This window comes from Chroicocephalus ridibundus, chromosome 1, assembly GCF_963924245.1.
Source record: "Chroicocephalus ridibundus chromosome 1, bChrRid1.1, whole genome shotgun sequence".
Lineage (NCBI taxonomy): Eukaryota > Metazoa > Chordata > Aves > Charadriiformes > Laridae > Chroicocephalus > Chroicocephalus ridibundus.
In genome coordinates this window covers 195,667,979-195,694,642 of record NC_086284.1, presented here as the reverse complement: position 1 = coordinate 195,694,642, position 26,664 = coordinate 195,667,979, and the positions used below count along the sequence as shown (strand labels likewise).

Below are 26,664 nucleotides of genomic sequence, written 5' to 3'. Positions count from 1 at the left end.
TCGCAGCGTGGACTTAGAGCAAATAAGCTGACATCTTCTTTCCTGTGTATGCCATCACATAACTGAAACTGAACTATAATATTAAGCAATATGGTTTTGCATTTTTGTAACACAAGCAAATGCACTTTGAAAATATTCAACCTTTATATATTTAAAATATAGCGATGCTCAGACTTTTTAAAGAAAATGGTTGTTCGGTTTGTTTATTCTGTTTCCATGGGGGAAAATGATACTGACTGAGGCAAGATGATACATTAAATATTTTTATCCAGGTGTTTCTATGTTTTGTAGTAGAAGTAAATTGCTTTTATTTTTATTTATTTCTAGGAAGTGAACTTTAAATATTAAATGTTTCTTTTTCTACCATATTACAAGCATTGCGAGGTATAATCAGGTAAATCAGTGATTTCATACAAATCCAATTGTTACTTTTTAATTTGGGAGTGAGTGAAGAGAAAGAAAATAGTATTAAATAATGTTTAAGAAAAGAAAATTGTAGAACTGTTTTCTAAGAGCAAAATTCTCAGGAAAGTAATTGCATGCTTTGTACGTTTGGTTGCATTTTCATATTACTACAAAACTGTGTTAGAACACACATTGGTGTAGCACTTAATGACTCAACATGTCTGATCAAGGTCCTATTTTCTATGTGCTGTGTAAAAGCAGGTGTGTTAGTCTTAAGGTACTGGAAATTATGCAAGTAATATAAAAAGACTAAAGAAGGCAACCAAGCATATAACTACTAACTATAAATGTGCTTTCTAATATGCACATGTATAGATATAGATGTTATGTATACATATTTATTATATTAATATATTTTTACAGAATAAAAGTCTGCCATCTACATCGGGTTTTATGTGCATCAGAAAACCAATCTTTCCTACCTTCTTGTCAGTCTACTACTCATTAAACACTCTCAAAACGTGGTCTTAAAGAGAAGTCAAAAAAAATCTATTTGGTAATGAGCAATTACTATTTCAGTGCTTAGATACAGGGGAACTATTTCAGTATTTTCCTTCTCAGTGTTTAGCTGAACTGTAATAATTAAAGAATTATTTTAGATTATCCCAACTCTGGAACCCAAATTGGGGTGAGAAAAATTGTAGCAAATGGTGTGGTTAGTTTTTAGAAATATGGAATTGGCTGCTTCTGAATATCAGTTTCTTCCCTGTATTGCACAGAGTATTTTGTCTGAAGAAAGGGACAGTGTTTGAAGGAGTGGCTGTTGTGTGTTTCTTGTTCCTGCTGAGGGTTTTTAAAACAGTCTGAAGAATTAACACTGTGCACCTTGTGCACATATTTTTGGATGGAGGAAGTGAGCAAGGCTTGTAGATGAATACAGATACACCTACAGGTACAGATATAGCAGGCTGCAGTTCTGTAAGCTTGTGATTATGAGGGTCTGGTCTGGTTTCTGGTACTGACGTTTACTTGAGACCCATGAAAAGCGATGCAATTCCCCATCTTAAAAAAATAAAACATTCTTCAACTTAGATCTGGGACTTCGGAATCTGTTAACCTCTTAATTTTCTGCTCCTGTTGTGAAATGCAAGCGTCATTTAATTCTGGAACTGGATTTTGTAGACTTTTTCTGTTCGAGACATGAACTGCAGTTTCTACAAATCCTAGATATTACTGTCCAAATTTAACAAGGTTCATAGGTCATAGAATCTTGCATAAGTCATAGAATCACAGAATCATAGAATGCCAGGTTGGAAGGGACCTCAAGGATCATCTGGTCAAAACTTATTTGGCAAAAGCGTGGTCTCCACCACTTCCCTGGGGGGATTATTCCAATGGCTGACGGTTCTCGTTGTGAAAAATTTTCCTCTTGTGTCCAAGCAGAATCTCCACAGAAGTATCTCCCCCATTACCCCTCATCTTTTCTGTGTGACTCCTTGTAAAAAGGGAGTCTCCATCTTCTTTGTAGCTACCGTTCAAATAGGGTCTCCCCTAAGCCTTCTTTTCTCAAGGCTGAACAAACCCAGTTCTCTCACCCTTTCCTCATACGGCAGGCTTCCCACTCCTTTGATCATCTTGGTGGCCCTTCTCTGAACCCTCTCCAGCCTGTCCATACCTTTTTTGTGTAGCAGGGACCAAAACTGAACACGGCATTCCAGGTGTGGCCTGACAAGCACTGAGTGGGATAATGACTTCTTTATCTCTGCTGGTGATGCCCTTGTTGATGCAGCCCAGCACCCTGTTGGCTTTCTTTGCCCCAGCAGCACACTGTTCACTCATATGGAGCTTGTTGTCCACCAGGACCCTTTCCACAGAGCTGCTCCCCAGACAGGTAGATCCCAGCCTGTGCTGCACTCCTGGATTATGTTTTTCTGGGTGCAAGACCTTACACTCGTCCTTGTTGAACTTCATAAGGTTCTTGCTAGACCACTCTTCCAGCATATCTAGGTCTTCCTGCAGGGTGGCTCTCCCTTCTGAAGTGTCCACTTCTGTGCTCAGTTTGGTGTCATCAGCTTCCCATTTTTTGTCCTTTGCTTCCCATTTTTTTCAATGGAAAATAAATGGGAAAGAGAAGTTCAAACAGGATTCTAGGATTCTATAGGATGTTTGGCTCATTCTGGGTATAAATGTTAGACTCTTGAGTAAGAATTAATCTCATCATCTTTCAGGAGCATGCACACTTAAGATTAGCACAGGATATATCCCTTGTAAATAGCTGAAACTTTCTGCATTAGAAAAAATCTATCACCATTAGAGATGGCACTGGAACAAGGATTAATAACATAACATGATAGCTGTGTGTTTATAGAGATTTGTAAAACCAAGTAACATAAGGCTTTTTGCTTTTGTACTCAATCCCAGCTTTGTGTCATGATTGCTGTTTTCTTTGCTACCTAATCTTGTCTAAGACCAGCAGATTTTAAAGCTAAGTAGTTTTAAAACACTCCTTTGTTTCCCAAGGAAGCTCTTATTTAACACCTTAGTTGTAAATGATTTATAGGAGGAATAAAAAGTGCACATTGCTATTTAATTTCTTTTTTGTATGCTTTCTTATTTAATAATTTTCAATTTACTGTAACTTGTGATAGTTCTGCCTGTACTGCAGGACCATATGTAGTGTATCATCATTTTAAAAGCACTTTTCTGTACCAGGCTCAGTTAATAATGAAAAAGAATTAATTAAACATGGTGTTTCTAGGGTTGGATTGCTTATTTTCTGCAGTGTTCCTGTTGGTCACTGTCTGTTAGTCCTGTTAGTCTAAGTCACTGCTGCTGCTGATACCAGGATTAATCTTGAGTACGAGGAACCTTGTGTTAGTCTATGCCTCCTTTGCAGTCATTTAAGACGTGCCAAGAGGGTGGGAACATGGTCAGGGTATCTTTGTACTGTAGCATGTGAGAACTGTGCGTTCTCAGTTGGTCTATGCAGTCCATGGGGCAGTTGTCCTCGACATACATCAGAGAAACCTACAAGATACTCTGAAGGATGCAGTGGCAGAATCACCATGAAGAACAGGGCGGGCTTGGGACTGAGAGAGCCCAAAGGCCACCTGTGGACCCTTTTACTTTTCTCCCCCCTCCACCGACGATCATTTACCTTCAAGGCTGAGTGAAATTCATCAGTCATTCCACCTCCACCCTATGGTAATAGTAAAGAGATTAACGAGGGCAATGGCAATGTGGTACGCTTTGGGGAAGGTAAATGTTCTGATTTAGAGGAGCATGCCTGGCTCTTTTGAAACATATATGAAAAGGAAAACAGTTCGTATTTTGTAGGAGAATATGTGCCAATCAGTCTGTGAGGTAAATGCTTCTTTAGTTGTGAAACATTATAAACTTTCAAATAAACCTTAGTAGGCCCTTTTTTTGGTACCCTTTCTGACATAGCTCTTACTCTTCTCCTTTCTTTTTTATTGAATTTATAATAATCACAGAATTAAGAAGTTAAAAAGAGTGTGGCAGGATCTAGACTATTCAAAGAAAGCTGCGTCACATGGTAATCGTGTACACAAAGCCAATTGTCCTCTCTCTCATACAAATAAAAAAGCAGAGTAACCAAGCAAGGCAGGGCTTCAATGCGGGTATAGCAGGGGCTGAAGACAGGCAAGATATCTGTGTCGGGCTAACAAGGGAGCCGTTATGTGGTTTGGCAAACCGCCATGGTAAATAAGCATTACACTGACAAAAATTTGTCCTTTGTGATAACTAAGGCCATAAAGAATGTTCTTGAGAGTGTGCCGAGGGCAAGTGGAAAAAGATTTTGCCTGTATCTTCCTTGCCTGTTTCACATAAGATATTGTTTGATTGCTGTTTTGCAACTGAGTTCAGAACCACTGAGCAACAGAGCCCCAAAAGTCATCACAAAGTAGAGGGCAGCAGACCCTTACTTCAAAGGTGCCTGTTCATCTACCAACCATCCAACCAACCGTCCCCGATCCTCGTCATGATAACTTCTCCATAATATATGTGCCAGCATCCTCTGGAGAGTGCCCTGTGAAGCCAGCATTCATGAATCTGAACAATTGTGATCTTTGTTCTGCCTTTGACCCACCTAGTTGTACTAGATGCCCTTGATAGAAGCTGGCCAGCCAGAGGAAACATCTCATAGGTAATATTTTGCTCTCCTGTCAGATTTTAAGCAGCAGATCCTTACCACTTGTAGGCTCTTGCATGCAACCCCACAGCTCATCCTTTTCCTCTTGCAGTCTTTGTTAACAACAGTGCAACATGACCGCAGTGACAGAAAAAAGTGTCACTATAATGCCATAAAACTTGCTGCTACTTCTTTGGTAATGGGAGTGCTTCCTCTACCACCAAATAGTATCAACATCCGTGGTATTAATCATCTCACTGGTTGATACTTCTCATTACACCGTCTGATTCAAAGCCTGGTAATTGCCAAGGTGACAAGGAGGTTTTTGTAGTCTAAGAGCAGTGAAGGGCTTCTGTTTGGGAAATTAGGTTCTAGTTTACTCTGGAAAAAATTTAATCTTGTTTGTCTGCTGGCATTTTGTTATTTGAGCATTTTCCCAAACTGCCATTGTGACTGACTTCTCACAGACTAGAGAAACACTAGCAAATCTATGGAAATCAAATGGGAAAAAAAAATGTTGGGGAGTTTAACTTTTCTAACATTCAGTATTTCTGTGTAGTCAAAAGTGTTACACTTGAAGGTATTTTTTTCTATTTTCAGAGACAAATGGTGAAATATATGTAATAAGCAGCTTAGTCGTCTTAAACATCATCTGTTTCTGCTTTTTTTGTCATATTTTGAGTGAAAAGGAATATGTCTCTGCATTTTTATGGTCCAAGTAAATAGAAGAAAAAAGTCACTCCTTAGATGCAACAACACTGGTAAAAAAGCTCAGTAGGTAGAGGAGATAAATACACTCATTTGTATTGGATCCTCCTATTATCATGCTTCTTATTAATGTAAAGACATTCCATTTATTATTTCCTCTGCAGATATTTGTACGCTCTAGGACAGAAGGTTTGGAAGCGGTGGAAAAAACGCTACTTTGTTCTTGTTCAGGTTAGTAGTCTGTCATGAAATTTCATTAAAAAGTAGTCTTGGACTATCAATTCTCTTACGTGTGGTTTCTGGAGCCATTTGTAAATCAGTGTCTTAAGGCAACATATGCAGCACTACTGCAAGCTTCTTACAGCATAGAAACATCCAGGGTATTTTGGTCTTAATTTATATATGTAGTAAACAAAAATGTCACTGAGCTTTACATTTATATAAATGAGTCCCTACACTGAGCAATGTGTCAGCTGAAACCTACAAATTTCTGAATGAAATTGTTGTGACCTTGAAACATTCTGCTGACAGCTTTCTAGCAGTGCTCAATTTAAAACAGTTCTATTTCACAAAGTGGATTGTACTTACTGTTTCATTTATTCTATCTCAAAAAAAGATTTTCAGCCCTTAAATAAAAGCAACAATAGTTACTATTAAGAACTTTTTTGAAGTATTTTTTGAATAATGCTTTTTTTTTGTCCTTCCTTGCAATTGGGTAAAATCTTATTATGTAATCATTATAGAAAATCTAGTGCAGCCATTTTTATTGATGACAAAAATGACCTGGACTGATATTTTGTAACTTTTTGTCCAAACCCAGAACTGTAAGTATTTTCACATCCTACTCAATGGTGACGTTAACATGAGACTATTAGAACAGGAATAGAAAAGTAGATTCTAAATGGTCAAAACTGAGAAATGAACAATTTTTGTGAGTCTTTGGAAAAATCAATATTTTCTGTTTGTGCTTGTCTTCAGATGCCAGTTACAAATTTGTTGTTCTTCTGAGTCAGTTCAGAGAACACTGGTTTTCTGTGTCCTTTGTTTTGTTGACAGGAAACAGTTAAAATGTGAGTCTCCATAAATATCATACAAAGGATGAAGCCTACTAATGAGGCTTTTTTAAGAATGAAGGCTTCTAAAACTACTTTACAGAAAGCCTGATTCCTTTTCTCTACCATTCTGTCAATCACACTCACCTGGTCTCTTTCCTACTCCTAAATAATGAAAATTGTAAGGATGTAAAAAACAAAATTCTAAACAAGGTCCTTATTAAAGTAAAGTTAAAAGCTGAGAGTATTTGCATGTTATTCTTGCTAAGCTTGATGTCAATACAGTTTTCTTCCTGACCTCAATGGGAATTGGCTTGCGTATTGATAGTCAGTGAGTAATAGTTATAAGGCCGAACAGGATCTTCCGGAAAATCTACTGAATCATTTTGGTTCTGATTTTACCAAGGTCCTCTGTGAAGAGATGAGGACTTTTTGTGACTTAGTGGTTGGTAAACATTGGGAAAATTTCTGCATAGGATAGCTGTCAAAGCGTGGATGCAAGGGGAAAATAACTTAAAAGTTACAGGAAAAAAAGAAAGAAAGGTTAGAATGCTTCCTTGCCCTTCATGCTTTTCTTTCATATTCCTCCTACGGTACATCCCCCCTTTCACAAAAAGAAAGACCTTGTTCTCTACCTCTAAGCCACAGACAACACCTGAGTTTTAATGTGCGCACCTAAGAGAAACATAGTCTTTCTGTGAGTGTGATTCGGAGCCACCTGGGAGACCAGGTTATTCCAGCCAAGTTAATTTTAACTATCTTTCTTTCTAACTAACTATCAGCTTTCTATGCTGAAATTGAAATGCTGTAGGAGAATATTACAGGAATTTTCCAACTGGGATGGGATTTAGAAATCTATTTCATTTTAAAGCAGCTATCTACTCAATAAGGCTATATAAAAAATACTGTGTTAAATCAATATCTACTGTCCAGACAGCTCTGACTTATTTATATAGTCCAGCGGTGATGTATACACTGACAATAAGCTGAAGTCAATACGTGTGAAATAAGCATTCGGTAATGAATATCAGTCTGTTGTATTGATATATTATTGACATATTGATGAGTCTTCCTTTATAAATTGGCTTTTAGCTTCCCTTAGTAAAATGTTAAGGCCACGAAATTCAGTTGTAAGACAGAGGCTATCAGTATGATTTACACAGGCTTTGGAAATTTAACTCAGGTGTGAAATTAGATGAATAATGTTGATTTTTCAGAAGCATGATGTGAGTAATGTGCATCTTTGTTATTGCTACACATATTAGAAGTTGTTAGTGGTTTGTGAAAGAACAGCTCAATGTTATAGGAAGGTTACAGAGTCTGGAAATTTCAACCTCTTCATTATTTTACTTTTCTTCCTCTTACAATTCAGTCATTTCTCTAAAAGGTTATTAGTTTCAAACTGGAAAAAGACAAGGACATAACGTGTTGGGTAAAAAGCCTCAGCTGGACTTACTGTGTTTACAGTTTCACTTCTGTCATTTTAATTTCACCTGTTCTAATGTTTGAAAATTCAGTCGTTTGTTTCATGGATAATTTTTTTTGTAAACACCCCAGCTATGCAGGCTAGTTCTTGCTGCTGAACTCCTGAAGCAGGCTGCCCAGTGATGCCCTTTAGCGGGGACCACAGAGTCAGCCTCCAGGTTTGCAGTAATGGTTTCTCCCAGCACAGTAAACATGGGGTCGTTCTGCCCCATGGGGACATCCCCTAGTGACACTGCACAGAAGTCATGTCCACATTTTTGAGCGTATCGCTCTGTCATGCTTGCACAGGTTGTTGGTTTTCCACTTCATTGCAAAGAGGTAAAACAGCTGCTAGGTGGGTGTTCGTAACTCTGCAAAATTATGAAATTCAGGTAAATGCAATTGTAGGAAGAGGATTACCTTTTCTCCTATCAAGAATTACTATTTAAGGTGGCTTGATTCTGTTTTTGTCTGAAAACAATGTGTTGTGTATACACCTGAGTTTTGAGTACCCGTTATTCTATGAAGTATTGGTAGTAATTTCCTGAATTCTAAGGTAAAACTACCTACAGGTCCATTAACTACTAAAAGCACACTTAAACCCAGTCATAGATCTATATAAAAAAGTGTAATTTCAGATTGTGCTGGTGGTTCTCTGTATAATAACTGATAGCAGCCACCAATAACAATAAGGAAAAAGGTTTAAGAGGCTGTGAATGTAAACAAGCAAGGCGAGTTCAGTATTTCTTTATTTTGTTAAGACTTTTTTTTTTACCCAAGCAAAGTTTTCTGGAGTTTTTCTATTTGTTGCTTTGGTGGAAAGACTTTAAAATGTCTCATTTTCAATAAGAAGATGAAATGTAAGACTGATTTTGACATGAGTATCTTTTAATAAATTGTTCCTTTAAAACAAGAGAATGCATTTGAAATAGGTTTGAAAAAAAGTGAAATCAACAGCATTATAATCTCTATCTTGTTATAGGGGTAAGGGTAAAAATGTTCAACAAAGACACATAGCCCAGCTCTTCCACAAGCTGATCTTCAAAAAGATAAGGTGGCTGAAGGATTCGGAAAAAGCTGGTCATCCTATGCATTTCCACAATTAGTGCCTGCTAGCTTCCTTTTTGATGGCTGAATTTGTCTGTACAATGTGGTTATATGGAGTTGTTGACACGTAAATGTGAGTGATGTGGGTGCTTGCCCAGTTATTTCATTCAACAAGATTGAGGAATTTGAAAAACGTTTTTACTGCAGTGCCACGTATCAAAAATTAAATCAGCAGGTTCCGTTTACAAGAAAAGGAGAGGAGGGAGCTCTTATGAAATAAAAGCAAAGGATTTAGAGGTGTGGGACTAACAAACAGCACCCTCCATGCTCAGGCATGAAGGCAAAACAGTTCTTGGGAACATAAACCAGGAAATACGGAGCAGTAACAGAGCTGATACGATACTGCTGCTGGGCCTAGAACAGATGACATGGACAGGGGCTGAGCCCTGTGCCAGGGCCCCCAGGGCACCACCGCCCTGACTGTCCCTGCCTGGCCTCCCCACCCTGCCCACGGCCCAGGACCCCATTTCAGCCCCCTGGGGCTGTCAGCCCCTGCCCCAGCAAAGCCTCGGCAGGGCCGGTCTCCAGCTCCCCACAGCCCTGCCCTGCCCAGCCATGGGCCACACTGAGCCAGGCCCATGTCCCAGCAAGGCCTCGGCCTGTGCCCAGGGAGGTGTCCCCTGCCTGGGGCTAGGGCTGCCCCAGTGCCCCTGGCTGGGCCCTGGCTGCCAGGCCCAGCCCTGCCAGCCCAGGGATAACTTAACTCCTTTAAGTCAAAATACAGTCATTTTCTAAAATAGGCGCTATAAATGAAAGCAGAACTCTGGGCTCAAAGCACAAACAGCAAGGTAATATCCTGTCATGTACGTCATGCTGGAGGACAGGCTGGCTGGTTGTAATAGTCCCTTCTAGCCTGAAAATCTGAACTTTTGAAAGTGATGGACTTTACTTATATTTTATATTATAAGTGTTTGTTTATATTTAGCTCTGTCTCCTTGGTACAGCCCACTTAAGTGAACATACTAAATTTGATGTGGAAAGATGACACTCAGTTTTAGTTGTCTGACAGTGTCTCTCAAATCCTTATCTCCTATAAAACCTCCTTCACTTAACTAATGTGTTTATTAAACTGGAATACCTATCTTTAATTTATTTCACCTGTAGACTTCTGCAGTAGTTCTGGAGACACTAGTTCAGCCTTTGGGGCCTGATGGCAATTTTGCAGAGAGCTGCTACTCTTGTTCTTTTTGCTTGTATACACTGTGTGTATATAGAGCATGTGTTCAGTCGCCGTATGCTCTATATACATAGCACGTCATAATCCTGTTTCAAAAAACCCAAATACCTAAAATAATGAAATATTTTTAGAGCATTATGCAGATAATAATCACACCTTCTAGCCTTATTTTCCAAATATATCAGTCTTTACAGAGTGCCAAAAATATTTTGCAAATAGCAGTTGAAGTCACTGGACTCGGAGGTGGAGTGTTGTGCAGGTACAGCACCAGCAAATATGTGAATGAAGCTGAAATCAGCTGTCAAAATTTTGCTTCAAAAAGGATAATTTCTGAAGTTGTAGCCAGAGCAATGAACCTAGGTAGTAGCTGGCCAAGCAGTCAGCAACTGAGATAGAGACAGTCCATCATCTATCAGTCAAGCTCCTTAACTATCCTTAGATCCTTGCATAATTTTACAGATCTAAGAAATTATATTATAGTTCATAACAACTCAGTTTGCAGGTATCCTACAGTCCTTGGAGATGACAGTTTCAAAGGCCCAAGGAAATTTAGTTCCCTTTAAGTTTCAAGCATCCACAGATTGACATTCTTTCTTCTGATCACACTCTTCATTTAAGGCTGGGAACATCTCAGTTTTGTTTCAGTGATTGCTTTTCCTCTGCCAGCTGTCATATTCATTATTTTTCTGGTCACTTTTTCTGTAGCTCTCCTTATTGCATTCTGTTCTGTCTAGGGAGTCTTAAACCATGTGATGACAGAGACTCTTCTTATTGCTTTATTATTTTTTTAATAATTGTACTTGATGAGAAGTAGCTGATGTTCATGCCAGCTGAACGCTGCTTGGCCTACAGTTCTGTATCCAGTGAGCCAAGCAACCTGGAGATAAGTGTGAATACAGGTGCAAAAGATGCAGAAATTAGACTATAAAATCGCACTGAAGGTTCTGGCACTTACCATCTTTAACTAGAATTGGCCAGATTGTGTGTTCATCTTGACAGTTGCAAGATAATTGTGACACTCCTTCTGCAAATAGTACTGTTATACATAAAAGTCCTTTTCTTCCAGCTTCTTGGAATATAGGACTTTTTTTCTCACACAGGAGACCATGCAGTTTGGTCAGTACCGCGGTACCAAGTACCTTCCTTTCCAAGTATTTACCTAATTTGCTACCTTTCCATGTTTCATAAAGCAACAGCTGAAAAGACATTGCCTGTCAGGAAAATAGAGAGATATGTGCTTATGGCTTTGCTTTTCCTTCCTTTGTCAGGAAGGGTAAAGAACACGGTTTTACACTGTAAATATTTCTGGAAAAAAAAATGGGGTTTATTTCTTCAGCACAACTGAAAGCTAATTTAAACAGTGGTGCATGTGTTGTACAATTGTGGAATGGAATTCAGCAATTAAAATGTCCTCTCTTATTCAGGTTAGCCAATACACATTTGCAATGTGCAGTTACAGAGAAAAGAAGTCTGAGCCTCAGGAACTGATGCAACTCGAAGGATACACTGTGGATTATACAGCTCCTCACACAGGTACTTTTCATGATTTTGAAGTACGATATGTTTGTGTAAAACAGCTGATTCAATTTGCTCGTTTTCATCTAGCAGCAAAAAAAAACCCCAAGGTTCTTTGGCAATTATTCCACTAGAATTTTCTGCTGTGAAGAATCATGCTTTTAGAAAGAAGCTTGTTGTAAGAAGAATGAACAATAAACTTACACGAAGGTTGCCTGAAACATTGTAAGGCCACATATGATACAAGGAAAAAAACATGAATTCTAGTCAGTCTTTCCCTTTTCTCTCTATTTTTGCTGGTGGAGTCATGTGGCAGTGTACTGTGAAATATATTCACAAATGATTTAGGAAAGAAGGTGAATGATGACAGTTATTGCTAAAGACAAATTACTCAGAGTAATCAAAAATAAATGTGAAGATATCAGGAATATCTGCACAAGTTAGTATTAAAATGACAGAGGGAAATCAAAGTTACACATGTAGAGAAAAATGGTTCACCTCTACTTACGCGGTGGAGGGTTATGAATTTAAGACACTTCTTTCTAAGATGTTGAAGATTGATCTTTGGAAACGTTGGCTCAATGTTTAGAATAATTGAGAATGCAGAGAAAGCTCAGAAGGTGTTTGGAAAGACAAAACAGTGTTCTTGTAAAAAAAATCCCCAGCACAGCCCCGTTGACTGTTGTGTGCTGTTCTGCTTATGCACTTTCAGAACAAAACACTGGAATGACAAAAAGGGACCAAGGGAGGAGCAGCAACACTGATAAGAGGTGTGGAGCTGCTTCTGTTCAAGAAGAGATAAAGTTGACAGGGAATTCCAGCTAAGAAAATGATGCTGAGAAGGAGGATATGTTAGAGAAATGCAAAATAGCATATGACACGGAGAAGATGAATAAGAAATAGATTGGAATTGAACTGAAATGGAATTATGGAAATATGTTCTCCTGAGGCTTCTATATTTATTCTACTTAAATGTTACTTCTATGTATTACCATTTGATCCTTATAGCTCTAGATTTTATGATATTTCTAGGTCATAAATACCTATAAAATGTTTTAACACACACACACCCCGACACACACACAGAGGAAAACCAACAATATGATAAACATTGATGATGACTTAGAAGTAACTTGTATTGATTAAGATTACCTTCCTATTTCCTGCTGCAGGTCTTCAAGGTGGTCGAATGTTTTTCAATGCTGTTAAAGAAGGAGATACTGTGATATTTGCCAGTGATGATGAGCAGGATAGAATACTCTGGGTTCAAGCCATGTACAGAGCCACAGGTCAATCGTATAAGCCTATTCCTGCAAGTCAAGCTCAAAAGACGAATCCTAAAGGAGGAAATGTCAACACAGACATATCTCCACTTTGTAAGTTGGCTTTCTTTTTCTTTTGTGGCTTTGGTTTTGGTTTTAGTTGGTAAAATATGTAACAGCTTCCTCAATGAAGTTTAATTAAGCAGAACTCATTCACTAGGGATATGTGCCTAGCAGTTTGTTGTTAGCCAGAAGCTCTTTAACTCAGATTATTATTACCAGCAAGGGAAATCCTGACTTGCAGGTCATTATTCTTATTATAATCCATGAAAATATGGCAATTAGCTTCATATTCATTACAGTTGACCCACATATTACCATGGAGATGATGTGTGGTTTGCATGATATTTTTCAGTAGCCCAGCCAGTGTAGTGATGAATAGAAAAACATCAATCTATTCTCAGAATTTTATAGATTTAGGTCAGCTTTATCATACATTTTATATATTAGTTATCTAAAAAATGCTATGCAGACAGTACATTGTGAGTTGAAAGGCACTAGATTGGCTGCTGGATTTTGCACCCCTCAGTGTAATATTAAACTAAATATTAAAAAGTTTCAAAAAATAATCAGGTTTAAGTTCTCCCCGTCTTTCTTTGAAGAAAATATTGTTTCAGAGAAAATCAAGGTAAATAGCATATATTAACCATATCTTGAAATTTTCATATAATCTCTATGAAAGTATTCTGTCATGTAGATATCTGCACGTAGGAAGCATATAGGATTTAATTTTTGTTGTTGTTCTGGAGGCTGAGTGCAATACAAGGATTTTTGTAAAAGCCATCAAATTTTTACAATGTCATATGACTGTATACAATAATCCTGCTTCATTATCATATATGCCATAGAATGATAGAAGGTAGATACATGTTTTAGACTTAACTTGGTTTGATGTCTGAAGTCTATAGCAGGTTGACCCAAAACCATTCTCCTCCGTCAGTCCTGCTATACTCAGTCTCACGGCATTCCATTCATCCTGTAATCTTTTATCATTTTGCTATTAGAAGACAATAAATATTTGCTTGTTAAACTCAGTAATAGTTACCTAAATCCTGACTGGGCTGTCAAGAACATTGAAAAAAATGTGGTGTTATCTCACAAAAGCACTAACATCTGTTGAATTTTTAATCTAAAACAATTTGGAAGGGTGAAGTAACTATTCATCACGGGGCATGTTAAGGTGAAGTATTTTGTAGGATGTAAGTAACACTACAAAAGCAAAGGTAGGGCAACAGCTGAGGAGTGCTGCTGCTCCCCTTCTCCCAGTTACCTGGGTGTGGGCTGGGTACTGGGAGTTCACTGTATTCCCCTCCTGATGTTTCTACTTCATGTGCATCAGTTAGAAAATACAAAAGAAGTGACCATAGTCAGCAGTAGCCAAGGAATTGCCTTTGCTCTTGGACACAGGGTTTACATGGAAGCAAAAGCAACTAGAAAATGCTGACCACAGAGCAGGGAAAGTTATAGAAAGAAAAAGATACAAAGAACAATAGTGAATTTGGATATACTGAAATTACGTTTTCAGAGATAAAATTACTGATAGTGGTAAAGAATTAAAAAACAAGATTGACACATCTTGCTATTATCTTAGACAGTTAGGGTGACCACAGTTCTTAGGTGGAAACCATAGGAAAAATAAGGTTTATTTTAAAGACAGTTTAAGGCAAGCTCAAAAGCCTCAAAATATCATGTATTTTTCTGTCATGCTTATGTATCAACTTGTACAAGCTGATATGACTGAACTGTATATAAATCAAAAATCTGTGGTTAGTTATTATTTGCCTTTGATTTTAATATGCTTCGATGTTGGTATTTTGTAATTAATTAATAGAATTCTTCGCAATAGAGTGACTTGTGAAATTTAACTTGCTGTGAGGTTTAGTCTTAAAAGAATCAATGTTTGACTGATTTCTGTAATACCTCCAGTTCTGCCTACATGTGGAAAATTGTATTATTCTGTCCTTTGCACATGAGGTATAAATGGGCATAATCAAATTTATCAGCTTTTAAGAAACTGCAAGAACTAGAGTTTACAGATATAACCTTAAATAATTTTCTAAGACTCCTGCTTCATTTACATACACTGTGCTGATTTTCTTGGGGCACAGTTTTACTCCTAAGAAGAATCTATAGCTGACCTTTTGTAAGATTTAAATACATTGTTTCCTAAGAAGTTCAGTTTGTTTCCCCTAGAAATATGTTTGCATGAAGTTAAGAGTATTTTATTTTTAATCAAGATATAACACCGAGTACTTGAGAGCTAGTGTATATATTAAGTGAAATTCATTTCCACTTTTTTCTTCTTTACTGTGATACATTTTTAATATTAGCAAATACAGTTATGACCAGAAAATTAGTTAAGTGCTTTTTTATGTATCTTTTTTCCCATTTAATACATCATGTAAGCGTTTCCAACCAATGCAAGATCACATCGTTTTAAAGTATATCATACAACACCCCCTCCACATACAGAAAGCAGAAAACCAGCTAGGGCTTTGCAAAACAAATGCCGTTTAATAATATTCAAGCCTTGAAGGTCTGTCCCGGTCTTCCTCATCCTCTAGAAAGAAAAGAAATGCAACTCATTCATCCTGATAAAATGTACAAAAAGACCTTTCAATAGCTTAAAAAATGTAACTGTCTTTAAACTCCAGGATTTAGAGAAAAATCAACATAAGTAGATATGTTTCAACATTTTTATATATTTTGTTTGTAAAATATCTTCTGCAATCCTCAGATTCTTTTGATAGGTATGAAAAGCAACTGAAAGTTGTCATTAAAGAAAGTAAAACATCAGATTATGGTTAATATGCCACATACTTAGCTGTATTAAGTTTAATTTTTTGCTAGTAATAAATACTAACATTTCCATTTTCCATTGCCTTGTAGACAAAATTCTACCTTCCAAAGTTAATGTTACATTATTAGCTAAAAATGACAACTTCTCAAAGTGCAAGCATTCCACTAAACATTTAACATTTTTAATCAAGTGATATGTTTAAATGACAATAAATGACACTTTTTTTTCGCAGCCTCTACTGTTTCCTATAATCTCAAGTTCAAAACTCTTTAAGAGTTTTTGTAAGCTATGGTAGAATTGTTCCTGTGATCTCCTGTGATTCCACGAACTCCTTTTGTATAAAAGAAAGTAGTAGAAAGGAAGGAGTAAGAGACTCCTTTTTTATAAAAAAGGTTGTATTTTTTGCAGTTATTGGTGCCTTGTTCCACGTAAGATAATTCCTTGTACAAAAGAGTGCTTAAAATGACATGAACAAGATCCAGCCACCTCAGAGCTGGATCAAAACAAACACATCAGGAACTCCTGAAAATAAACTAGGCACGTGAATATAATAAGACAGCCAGGGTCTGACTGATCTTTACAGCGATTATCACAAATGCAGAAAATGGAAATGTTGCTCTTGCGTGTGCACAGCAGCAGCACTCCAAAAGGCCAACCTCTAATTGATCTGAATGCGCAGTCTCTTCTTGTTGGTGCTGTACGGCACTTTAGGATCATTCATGTAATTTATAAGAAACTTGATATTCTATACTACCAACGAGGCACTTGGATCAAACTACTGTTGTACTTGTCCAGCTTCTAAAATGAATACTAGCCAATTTCTTCATTTCTGAGTAATTCAACTTGGTACTGCACTTTTGTAGTACTAAGCAGCTCCAAAATAAAAGTGAAGACAGGCTAACATCAGCAGTGATCAAGAGAAAAAGACTGCTTTTCACTTCCACTATGCTGAACAAGCATGCTGTAATGCGAAGGACAGAGTATTTAAGGATGCATGATTGTAGAAAAGCCAGAAGTTTCCCAAGGAAATGAATGTTTCGTGGAAATGGACAATTAAAAATAAATTCATCTCATAAAGGTGCAGGAGACGATCCCTTTCTTAATGAGCACTGTATTAAGAGATCTAGTCATATAGTTTGAAAGGCTGCTGAAGTGATGACCACTGTTAATAACTAGTTCAGAACGAAGGAGTAACAGCAGCATGTGAGGGGATTGTCATGTCTTAATGAAGCAACAAAAAGCCAAAGATCATTCTGGTCCTACACCACCATGAGTTCAGAGATGGTCTCTTTTTTAAAATATCTGCAGATAAGAAAGGAGAGAGACAAATAATGGAAAACCAAGTGAGGTTAGCAATCGTTTGATCTGAGATGTAAATTTTTCCAGATCTCTATTTTGGAATTATGTCACTTATCAAAAGAGCTCACAAAAGGAAAATAATTTGAGATTTTGCAGAGACCAATTATAACAGTCGTCATAAAAATGCTGTTTAGAGCCCATGCACTAAACATCAAATCCTGTTTATTAACTAGCAAGGGAGTAGCAAAGGGAGTCAAATACACTGGCCATACATTGGTATTACAAGCCATCAGTCCAGTGACAGCAAAGTTGAAGACATTTCCAAATGAAACATCCATCTAACCAAAAGAGCATCACAGAGGGAGCTTGTAGACAGTCAGATCACCTGAGTGGAGCAGTCAGTGTTGTGTCATCAAGAAGAAAGTGCGGGCAACTTGCCAAATGAAGAAATGCTGTGGGATTAGTCATGAAAATATAACATTAACGTTTTCAATCTATTTGGATATACTGATGATAAACACTATAAAATTTCTTTCCCTATCATAGTTTAATGATATGGGAATAAATTATGGATTTCAGATTTCTTTTAAATGTTATTTGTGTCACTCTCAGTCTTTGAACTGGCTCCATCAGAGACTCTGTGGGAAAACCAGAATATGATTGATATTAAGGTACTGGTGTCATAACACACAAGAAATACCACTGCTTAACCTTATGGTGGCATTGCTCAGTTTCAAAATAATTGGTAAAGCAGTTCTTTTAAAATAGTTCTGAGGTGTTTGTATCTGTATGTTCAATTAATTAAATATTTTAGAAACAAACAGAAATAAATGATATGTTTTCATCTGACATAGTTTTCTCAGCAGGTTTGTTGGATATCCATCATACACTTTGACACCTGGAGAAGTGGAGTAACTCCACCCTCCCTGCATGTTCCCTTGTTCCCCTTCATGTCCCATTCCTGCTTGCCTCCAACTACCCCCATCTCCCTTTTAGAAATAAAAGGTTAACGCTGGCCTCCACCACCTTAGGCAGGCAGTAAGTCACCTTTATGCTCTCAGTCACGCTACTCAGAAAGATGCAAAAGCTAACTACTATCCTCTTCAAATCTGTCCTTCAGCAGAACACTGGCGGTACATCAGTGTGCTGTCCCCAGCCTGACGCTCAGGCCATGTGGGCCATGCTGCTTTCTCGTATTCTGCCACTTTCTCTCCATCTGTTATTTCATTGTCTGATATTTAAATGATAAGGTTCTGGGGGCATAGATTGTCTCTTTGGCCTGTATTTCTAAGCATGTAGCACTTTGGAGTCCTGGTCAATGATCAGGAGTCGAAATGTTCCTGACGTAAGCTGTCACTATCTCTATGGAGTGGCACTTGAAGGAATGTAATACGTGTCTTGCCACTGTCTTTTGCAAAGAGCTTGTGCACCTTCTTCTTCATCCAACCAGTTCCAGCCTCTTCTGTATCAGAGTCATAGTTCTTACCCTACTACTCACAGTCTCTAAATCTTTTTAATCCCTACAATACCAGATTTCTTGTCTCTACCTGCTCTTCTTTCCTGCCTGCCTGAATTAGTTCAAATTGCTTCTATGGTGCTTAGGCTCAAGCAGGGATATCACTGAGAGCCACAAAAGGGAGGAGGTTACCACTTTACAAGGCCAATTCCTGTAGTTAACCCTAGCATAGGAAATATATATTTGCTTCTGGGCTGGAATGGGGCAGAGATGCCTATTGATTTGGTTATCACTAGGAACCACTTGAGCATGTGCCATAAACATGGAATTCTTGGTAGTCACTCAACTCTGCGGAGTCACTGAGGTTGTGATTATTTTTATAGCTTTGCAGCTGGGCTAAAATTGGAATTCTTTTGCAAAGATGGCAAAAGGCATATTCAGGATGCTGCTCTGCCAAAATGAATAGTCTTGTCTAAAAGAGCACCCAAAGAATTTGTTAAAACTCCTGCAATAGCTTTTGTAAGTTTTTACCGTGGTTTTAAAATATATATATTTGTCCTACCTTCATCCTAAAAAAATTGATAGTTTATTTGGCTAACATTTTCCAAAAGATGAAATAAATACACAACCTGAAATAGACAGTGTAACATGGAAATAGCAGTGAAAACAATGAGTTTGAGTTAGAGGTAACTTGAAAGCAGAAAAACAAATTGCATTAGGAAGGGAAGGAAAACAATTGTGAAAAAGCAGAAGTATTTTATGCTTCAAAGGTCTCCCTGAATATCTTCCCAATATTTCCCAAGATTGAGAAAGTGTCGAGAATAAAATTGAATTGTATTTTTTCCTAACTGTATATCACAGTATAGCACTCTTTATGTCTCTTGCATTTGCATACAGCTTCAACAGGACGTCTAAAGCTGATTTGTGGAGGAATTAGAAAAATACAATCACTTTAGTGATTTTTAAAAGTAGGTTGCTGAATAATTTTTAAATCACAGACATATAACATTTATGAATTCTTCATAATCTTTGATCAAGTTCTTATATTTTTTTAAAATCCATTTTGTTTCAAAAAGATTTACCAATTATCTTGTACGTGTATCATAACTAAAATAAAATGTAATGTATTACACTAGATCTAATTTTCTATTATTTTCTGCTTGCCTACAGCTGGCAAAGGTAAGTTTTTAACTGTTTTTCTGTTGTTAGAATATATTTGGTGGCAGATCTTCTGTTACTTTTTGACAATGTTATTTGTCCTGTTTTATTCATTTAAAAAGATGGTGATCCATCATAGATCTTTCCGTAGAATTAGATCTAGGAAGTATATATATTTTTAAATTGTATTTTTGTTTATTTTGCCCAAATTATGTAATAGCAGATTCTGCTTTCACAAGCCACGTTGTATTCAGTGGGTCGCCTTATACATTGTGATCATCTAGATGACTCTGTCACAATGTTGAATGTTTCCTTTGCAACATCCAGTCTCCTGATTTCAAAATACTTAATTATTTGTCTACTTACACAGATTTTCTTTTAAAAAAGGAGAATCTTTTATGTTTACGTAGTTAACCAGAGAAAAAAATCAAACCGCTTAAAGTAAGAAAGATTCAGCTGTGTATAATTTGTACCTGAGACCATTTCTTGTCTGTAATCTGTCTTACTTTAAGTAATAACCCAGTAAATCAGATATCTGTATAAGAAGGAAACCTTACAAGAAATGTAAAAACCAGTTACTTACACATTAAACCAACTGGGTTTGGAAAACTTTTATCTGTGTGTGGACTTTGGAAACTATAGATAACTTCACATTGTAGTTTAGTACTTTCAGTTATGTAGTTGTGTTGATATCAGTTTTTTATCTTTGAATTCATGTATTTAAAAACATTTCAGACAGCATTTCATGTACCTATGTCAGAAATATGAGCTAAGTTTGTCATTAATGATAGGCTAGTCTAATTCTCATGGAAATATTGTTAATCTATGTAATCACATATGCTACTGATCTTTAAACCATTAAAAATATCTGCTGCTATTTCTCTGGGATGATGGTCTCATACCTTACACCATCGATGTATTGTCATACTGTTTATTTGCTACATCCACCTTGGTGAAATCTGTCACATGGATGTGACTCTTGCTTTGACAATGCAAAGCCAAGTGATATGAATTAGTTTCTGCATCTTTCCAGGATGTGATGCTGCAGATCCTTCAGCTTGAATTAAATAATTCTCCCATCCACAAATACAGCTGAAAGTTGGACTTGACATGGATCAATATGATCTGGGGCTAAATTTCTAAATGTGACTGATTATGTTAGCATCATGCCCACAGATCAATATTGAGTTTTATTATGAACCTGACTCTATAATTGGGTTTAATCAATAAACTTTTGTGTCCTTTTCTTTAGAAATTTTAGGTTTGTACTATGCAGGTTTTCAAAATTGCATTTAGGATACACTTAGATCTATACTTTTCTAGTAACGAATATAAAAAGACCTAGGTCTGAATTTAAAGGAACAAAGAGCTAAGACCCTATTGAAAGGGGAAGTCAATTTTTAAGTTGATAGGACTGTTCACCCCGGTACAGTCTATAGAATCCAAGACAGCTAATGTGCTAATACATAACTAGTCCTTTTGGGCACTGTAAGGCTTTTTCTGTCCATACTTGATAGATAATTCACATTGAGGATTTTGACAAAACATAGCATTAATGAAAGCAATCGCTAGAGCTTCTCTTTTGATAAACCCGCGGGGTTTAAAGGCGTTGAAAGATGCAGTCTGTGAAGAACAATAAATTTGGGCCTTTGATTGAAGTGCCATTTGGGATGGTATGTTTTCTCGATGTATTTACACAAAAATGCTGCTCCCTTTTTCACTACTCTTTGCTGGAAGGTTGAAGGAGCTCTTTGCCATTACTACATTAAGGTTTGTCTCATTAAAAGCTGAGGACAAAAAGAAGGCTGGAAATGACCTAGCTCAAGCCAGTGTGTTCATTTCTGCTCCAGTTTGCCATTTGAGAAGTAGGCTGCAAGCCATGATGAATATTTCTATGAGTGGTACTTTGATCTGCAGTAAAGATGCTCTTTCTTATCTGAAGAAATGAGTGTATAAACCTTGTCTTTTTGCAATGGAGGGAAGGGTATTTATTTGGTTAATTTACTAAAATTAGAAAGAGCACCACACAAAACCAGGAAGTTGTAGAACCTATTTTTTTTCCTACTCATAACATCGTTTTGTAAATTGTAAAATTTGAAGAGCTCCACTAGAAAACCATGGTTTAAGAGTTATTTCAATGTGCTACGTTGTATTTTCAGGTAGCTGTTTTAAATTGTTTTGTTTAATCTGTCAGTAGGTAGAAACTGTATTTTTTTTCACTGTTACACTCCATAGATTGTTATGATAGAAAAATAATATTATTTTCAGATGAAAAAACAATATTCTATAATTTCACCTGCAAGCATCTACTTATGTAACTTCTTTCTTTAAAATATTTTCAAGAAAGTTTATATACAGACACTTATATAAGGTGTGTACACTTGTGTTCGTAAATCTGCACACACACTCACATGTATTGTTCTGCACATTTTTCCTTTGTATGAACAGATACAGACCGTGGTCAGAAACACGGCATGGATGAGTTTATTTCTGCTAATCCCTGCAAATTTGACCATGCTTCCCTCTTTAGACTGCTTCAGAGGCAGACCTTGGATCACAGATTGAATGACTCCTATTCTTGTTTGGTGAGTACTGACTGGAAGATGGATATAAAGAAGTGAGAAATAGTTGTTACAAAGTAGTCCTTTCTTCCTAGTTCACTCAATAGCTGCGGTTGTACTTGGAATAAAGGGTCCAATCGATTGGTTTCAAATTTGAAAATTATACACTTGCAAGCTGCTGATGTGCCACTCAATAGAAAGCAGAGAGACCCAAACTGTCTCTGATTTTATCAGATGAAATTTATCATGTCCTCTATGGAGGTTTGAATAAAAACAGAAGGTTTTGATAATGGTAAGAGCTCCTATGGTAGGATTTACTGACACCCGTACAAGCATTTTAAGGTACAAATACAGTCGCCTCACATCAGACATTTTCACCTAGCTTGTAATTCTTCATTCCGCTGTGGTGTGAAGAAGGAAAAATGCCAAAAAGAAGGGAAAGAGAATCACGGACAATACAGGTATATGGGCATATATGTATTACCTGAATTGCAAAAAACAAATGGGAGTATAATTATTAAACAAAAACAAGTAAAGCGTGATGTTTTTCACACACAAAGACAGCTAAAAAAGATAAGATAGTGGCGTAACATGCATCCACATCTGTAGCTGCAGTTTCCTTTTCCTACTTAACGCTTTCTATTCTGTGCTTTGTGGGGCTAGGAGTTGAGGGTGGGGCTGCTTCTGGTTTTGTTTTCAGGAGGGAAAACCAGCAACAATCTTGTGGAAGTCCATCAGATTATACACACTTGTTAAATAGGTTTGTGTGGGTCAGACCTCATAACTTCCTGAGGCTTTATTTCTCACTTGATACCACGTCTGAAATAGTGATCTCTCACTGAGGACCTAAAATGCCTCATAGCACATAATTTTTTTCACTTCACTATCCCAATAGCAACAAAACCTGATAACTTTATTGTACTTTTTTTTCCATTGATCTGACTAGTCATGTAATACAAAGATAATGATGGGGGGGTTTAGGTTTTTTTGCAAGTGTAAAAAAGAAAAAAAATTATTTGATGAGAGTTGCTTCCTTTTTAAACTGCTACCATATAAGTATGTATAGAAAAAGTTAAAGGACTCATTTTCTGTCTGTGGGTTGCACACTGAATCAAAGAAGAGGCCCGAAGGTACATCTGTACAAAGTAATTGGCACTCAAAGAGAAAATGGTTAGCTTTCTAACAGTGCATTGGGGTCAAAATCTTTTTTTATAATAATAATATAGTAAGACACTTAATATAACCTTGAAATCAGGAACTTTTAGAAGAGGTTAGGTGAAATACTCAGTGCTATAGCAACCATAAAGCAGATGCAATTCTTATTCTTCTTTCTAAAATGCAGCTTTTAATAAGTAGAATGGGTGATCGTTTATTGTTAAATTGCATATTTAACTATATTTTTTAATTAAAAAAATTGGGAATGTCAAGGTAGCAATAGAATACGTGAACATATAAGGATGATATTTTCCTGAGCAGCTCATTTCCTATCATTTTTAGAAAAAACGCATCCCTTTATTTTAATAAATATCGAATAACCACACATGCACTTGTAAAAATAAAAACAAAAATGTGTAAGAATTAATATTAAGCACAATTCTGTATTAAATTACTGTATGACCTAAACTTCTTTAATTTTACACTCTTCTTGGTATTGGGAGCTTCTTTTTTTGTTTTGTTGGTTTTTTTTCAATTACACAATAAAAAAAATGCAGTTATCTAATGCTCTGCATATAGTTGTTACACGTTTGTGAGACTTATGCATGGTATGGGAATGAACAAGGGCAAGGAAGGCACATTTATATGGATAAAACATCTCACAGAGACTGAAGTTAAAGTAATGATTTCTTTAAAAAATTGTATTCTTGTCACAATTTTCTCCTATGAGAACACACAGAAATTTTAATAATTATTTCCTTTTGTACCAAAAGGCATTGACATACAGCATTTTGTCATGTTTTCCATAAAAATGTAGAGACAGATCAGTGACAATGACAACGTATTGGCAGAATATCAATCACACTAATCACTGTTTATTGTATCTAGGAATAGCATACATATTATTGCAGAAATTCAGTTGAAATCCCTTTTCTTTTTTCTTTCAATGGGATACCGTATTGTCTAGCAAACACTGTGTAAACTACCTGAGCCATTGCAAGATGACTGGATATTAGTTTAAAACACTAAGTGCTGTTCTGGGTGCTGTAATAAAGCTAAGTGTTCTTTACAAACAGTTGAAGCTCTTTAAAGGCAGTGGAGACATTGACTTCAAAGAAATTAATCAGGAGCAAATAAATTTATGAAATAACTTTGAGGTGTTCTTGTTTGCAAATAATATCTTAAATTCAAGAGTTGAGGGAGAACGTAAAATTTAAATTGCTGACTCATGCAAGTCTTTCGGCAAAGCTAAAACACGGATGATTTAAACCTGATGTGAATATATTTTTAAGTATTGTTTAATAGTGCTTTGACTGATACTTTGTATAAATATTAAACATCTGAGCTTGCAAAAGTATTCGCAAACAATAGGGAAATACTGGTCTTCAGCTGCTAAACTGATGGTATAAATTCATGACTTGCAAAATCATTCTGCGTATCCAAGCTATTTGTATATTTGAGTTCAGTTACTCTTTGCTCTCTCTTAACCATTTGGCAGGGATGATGAGTGGGGAGTATCACCACAATGAAGAAAAGAACAGAGGAAAATGCTTACTTAGAACAGCTGTGCAGTAGCTGTGGTTTTCCAAGGCTTATGCTTTTCTCCCTACTGCTTTTTGGAAGCTAACTGTGGTTTTTTCATATTGGCACGCAAAGCAATCAAGAGTCTTCTGGTTTACATTTTTACACCAAGAGTCAATTATTTTTTTTTACACTCTGGATTCACTCAAGGAGTCTCTACTTTGTTCATGTCTGTGTTAGGGTTATGATGTTCTGGTCTCATCAAGACTGTGCCCGAGTAAGCCCTCAGTATGCACCAGAATTTCTCATTGTTATTTAAGGTCAGATCATACTCATCTTATTCAGGTGGCTTTTAACAAACTGCCTAGCTTTGTATCTCTTTACTGGTATCAGTTGTTAAAAAGTGGTTAAAAGTGCACGTGTGTTACATATGACACAGGGTTAATGGTCAAATTGTGGTTCTCACATTACAGTTGCAGCCACGGGGAACTGACCATCCAGAAACTGTGTTTTAACTGTCTGTGTTAATGTCGCTCACCCAAACATTCTCTCGTAGCTTACAATTAATAACTTTAATAAAATTAATTATTTTTAAGTGTTACTTTATTTTGTATTAGGTTTTGGTATAATTGAATCTGTACCAGACTTTGGACGTAGTAGCGTGGTTTTGTAAACCATGTATTTCATAGTGGTGTTAAATCAGAACTGCAAATAGTTTCCTGACATTTACTCCTTTCAGCAAGAGGGCTATTGTTGGATCTAGCTTCCAGTGCCATCAGCATTAGTCAGATACAAATCATCCTAGTATAAAAAGTTTGTGTAATGCACATAAAAATATATGCTTCTTGTTCTTTGTTTGATTTAAAAGCTGTGAGTGGGAAAAGAAATCTCAAAACGTTGTGGGGTTTTTGTCTTTCTCTTTCAGGGTTGGTTTAGCCCAGGTCAGGTCTTCGTATTAGACGAATACTGTGCTCGCTACGGAGTGAGAGGCTGTCACCGCCATCTTTGCTATCTCAATGAATTGATTGAACATTCAGAAAATGGTTCTGTCATTGATCCAACCTTGCTCCACTACAGTTTTGCATTTTGTGCTTCTCATGTTCACGGTAACAGGTAATTTAATGGTATTTTTTTAAATTCGTAGCCTTAGGATTAAGCAAAAGTAGTTATAGGCTCTTGCATTCACCAGGTAGGGAAGTCGCGCATAACAGAAATCGGTTCGTGAAAGTTTCTTCAGGGGTATTGGAGGTTCCATACAGATTACTACTTAAAAAAATAAAATAATCTCCTTTCAGTTTGTATTGTCCCAATGTAGTGTGTTTTCTTGGGCATTGTATACACAGGCTGATTCAAGGCTAAAGGATCTCATCCTATAAAAAGGTAGTCTTCTGCATTCTGCATTTGTGTTGTGTTAGTGAATGGTGCTTCCAGTGAACATTTTGAAGAATTTTACATTTTAACAGAAGCTTTGACTCTTTTTCTACAGTCTGTAGCTTGGCAACTAATCATACTATACTGAGTTCTTCTGGCTGTGCCACCACAGGGAGAAATAGCATGTATTGGGAATGTGTTGTGTGACCCCAGCCAAGAAGAGCTAGGACACTTCTGGGATTCTTTCCACTAAAGGGGTAGGCTGCTTCAGGAGCTGTTGCTCACAGTGATGCTCTTGGGATGATGTCTTCCTTCCATATGCACATGACAAGCTTGGAAAAAATTAAGTTGTTACTTTGCTATGCTAAGCACGTTCTTTAAAAGAAGCTTTTGCTTCATCTTTATCTTATTACAAATTGTGAGGGAACTAGCTATGCAGT

General features: G+C 36.8%; 1 protein-coding gene across 8 annotated transcripts in view; it reads left to right on the top strand.

Annotated features, from left to right (window-relative positions):
• CADPS2 (calcium dependent secretion activator 2) overlaps window positions 1–26,664 on the top strand; it is a 320,439-nt gene that overhangs the window by 192,309 nt on the left and 101,466 nt on the right. For all 8 annotated transcript variants that reach the window (XM_063323277.1, XM_063323280.1, XM_063323282.1 and 5 more), the window contains exons 9-13: window positions 5,431–5,497; window positions 11,491–11,599; window positions 12,754–12,957; window positions 22,065–22,201; window positions 25,779–25,966. In XM_063323277.1, the coding sequence (XP_063179347.1) occupies window positions 5,431–5,497; window positions 11,491–11,599; window positions 12,754–12,957; window positions 22,065–22,201; window positions 25,779–25,966 (705 nt within the window). The remainder of the gene's footprint in view (window positions 1–5,430; window positions 5,498–11,490; window positions 11,600–12,753; window positions 12,958–22,064; window positions 22,202–25,778; window positions 25,967–26,664) is intronic.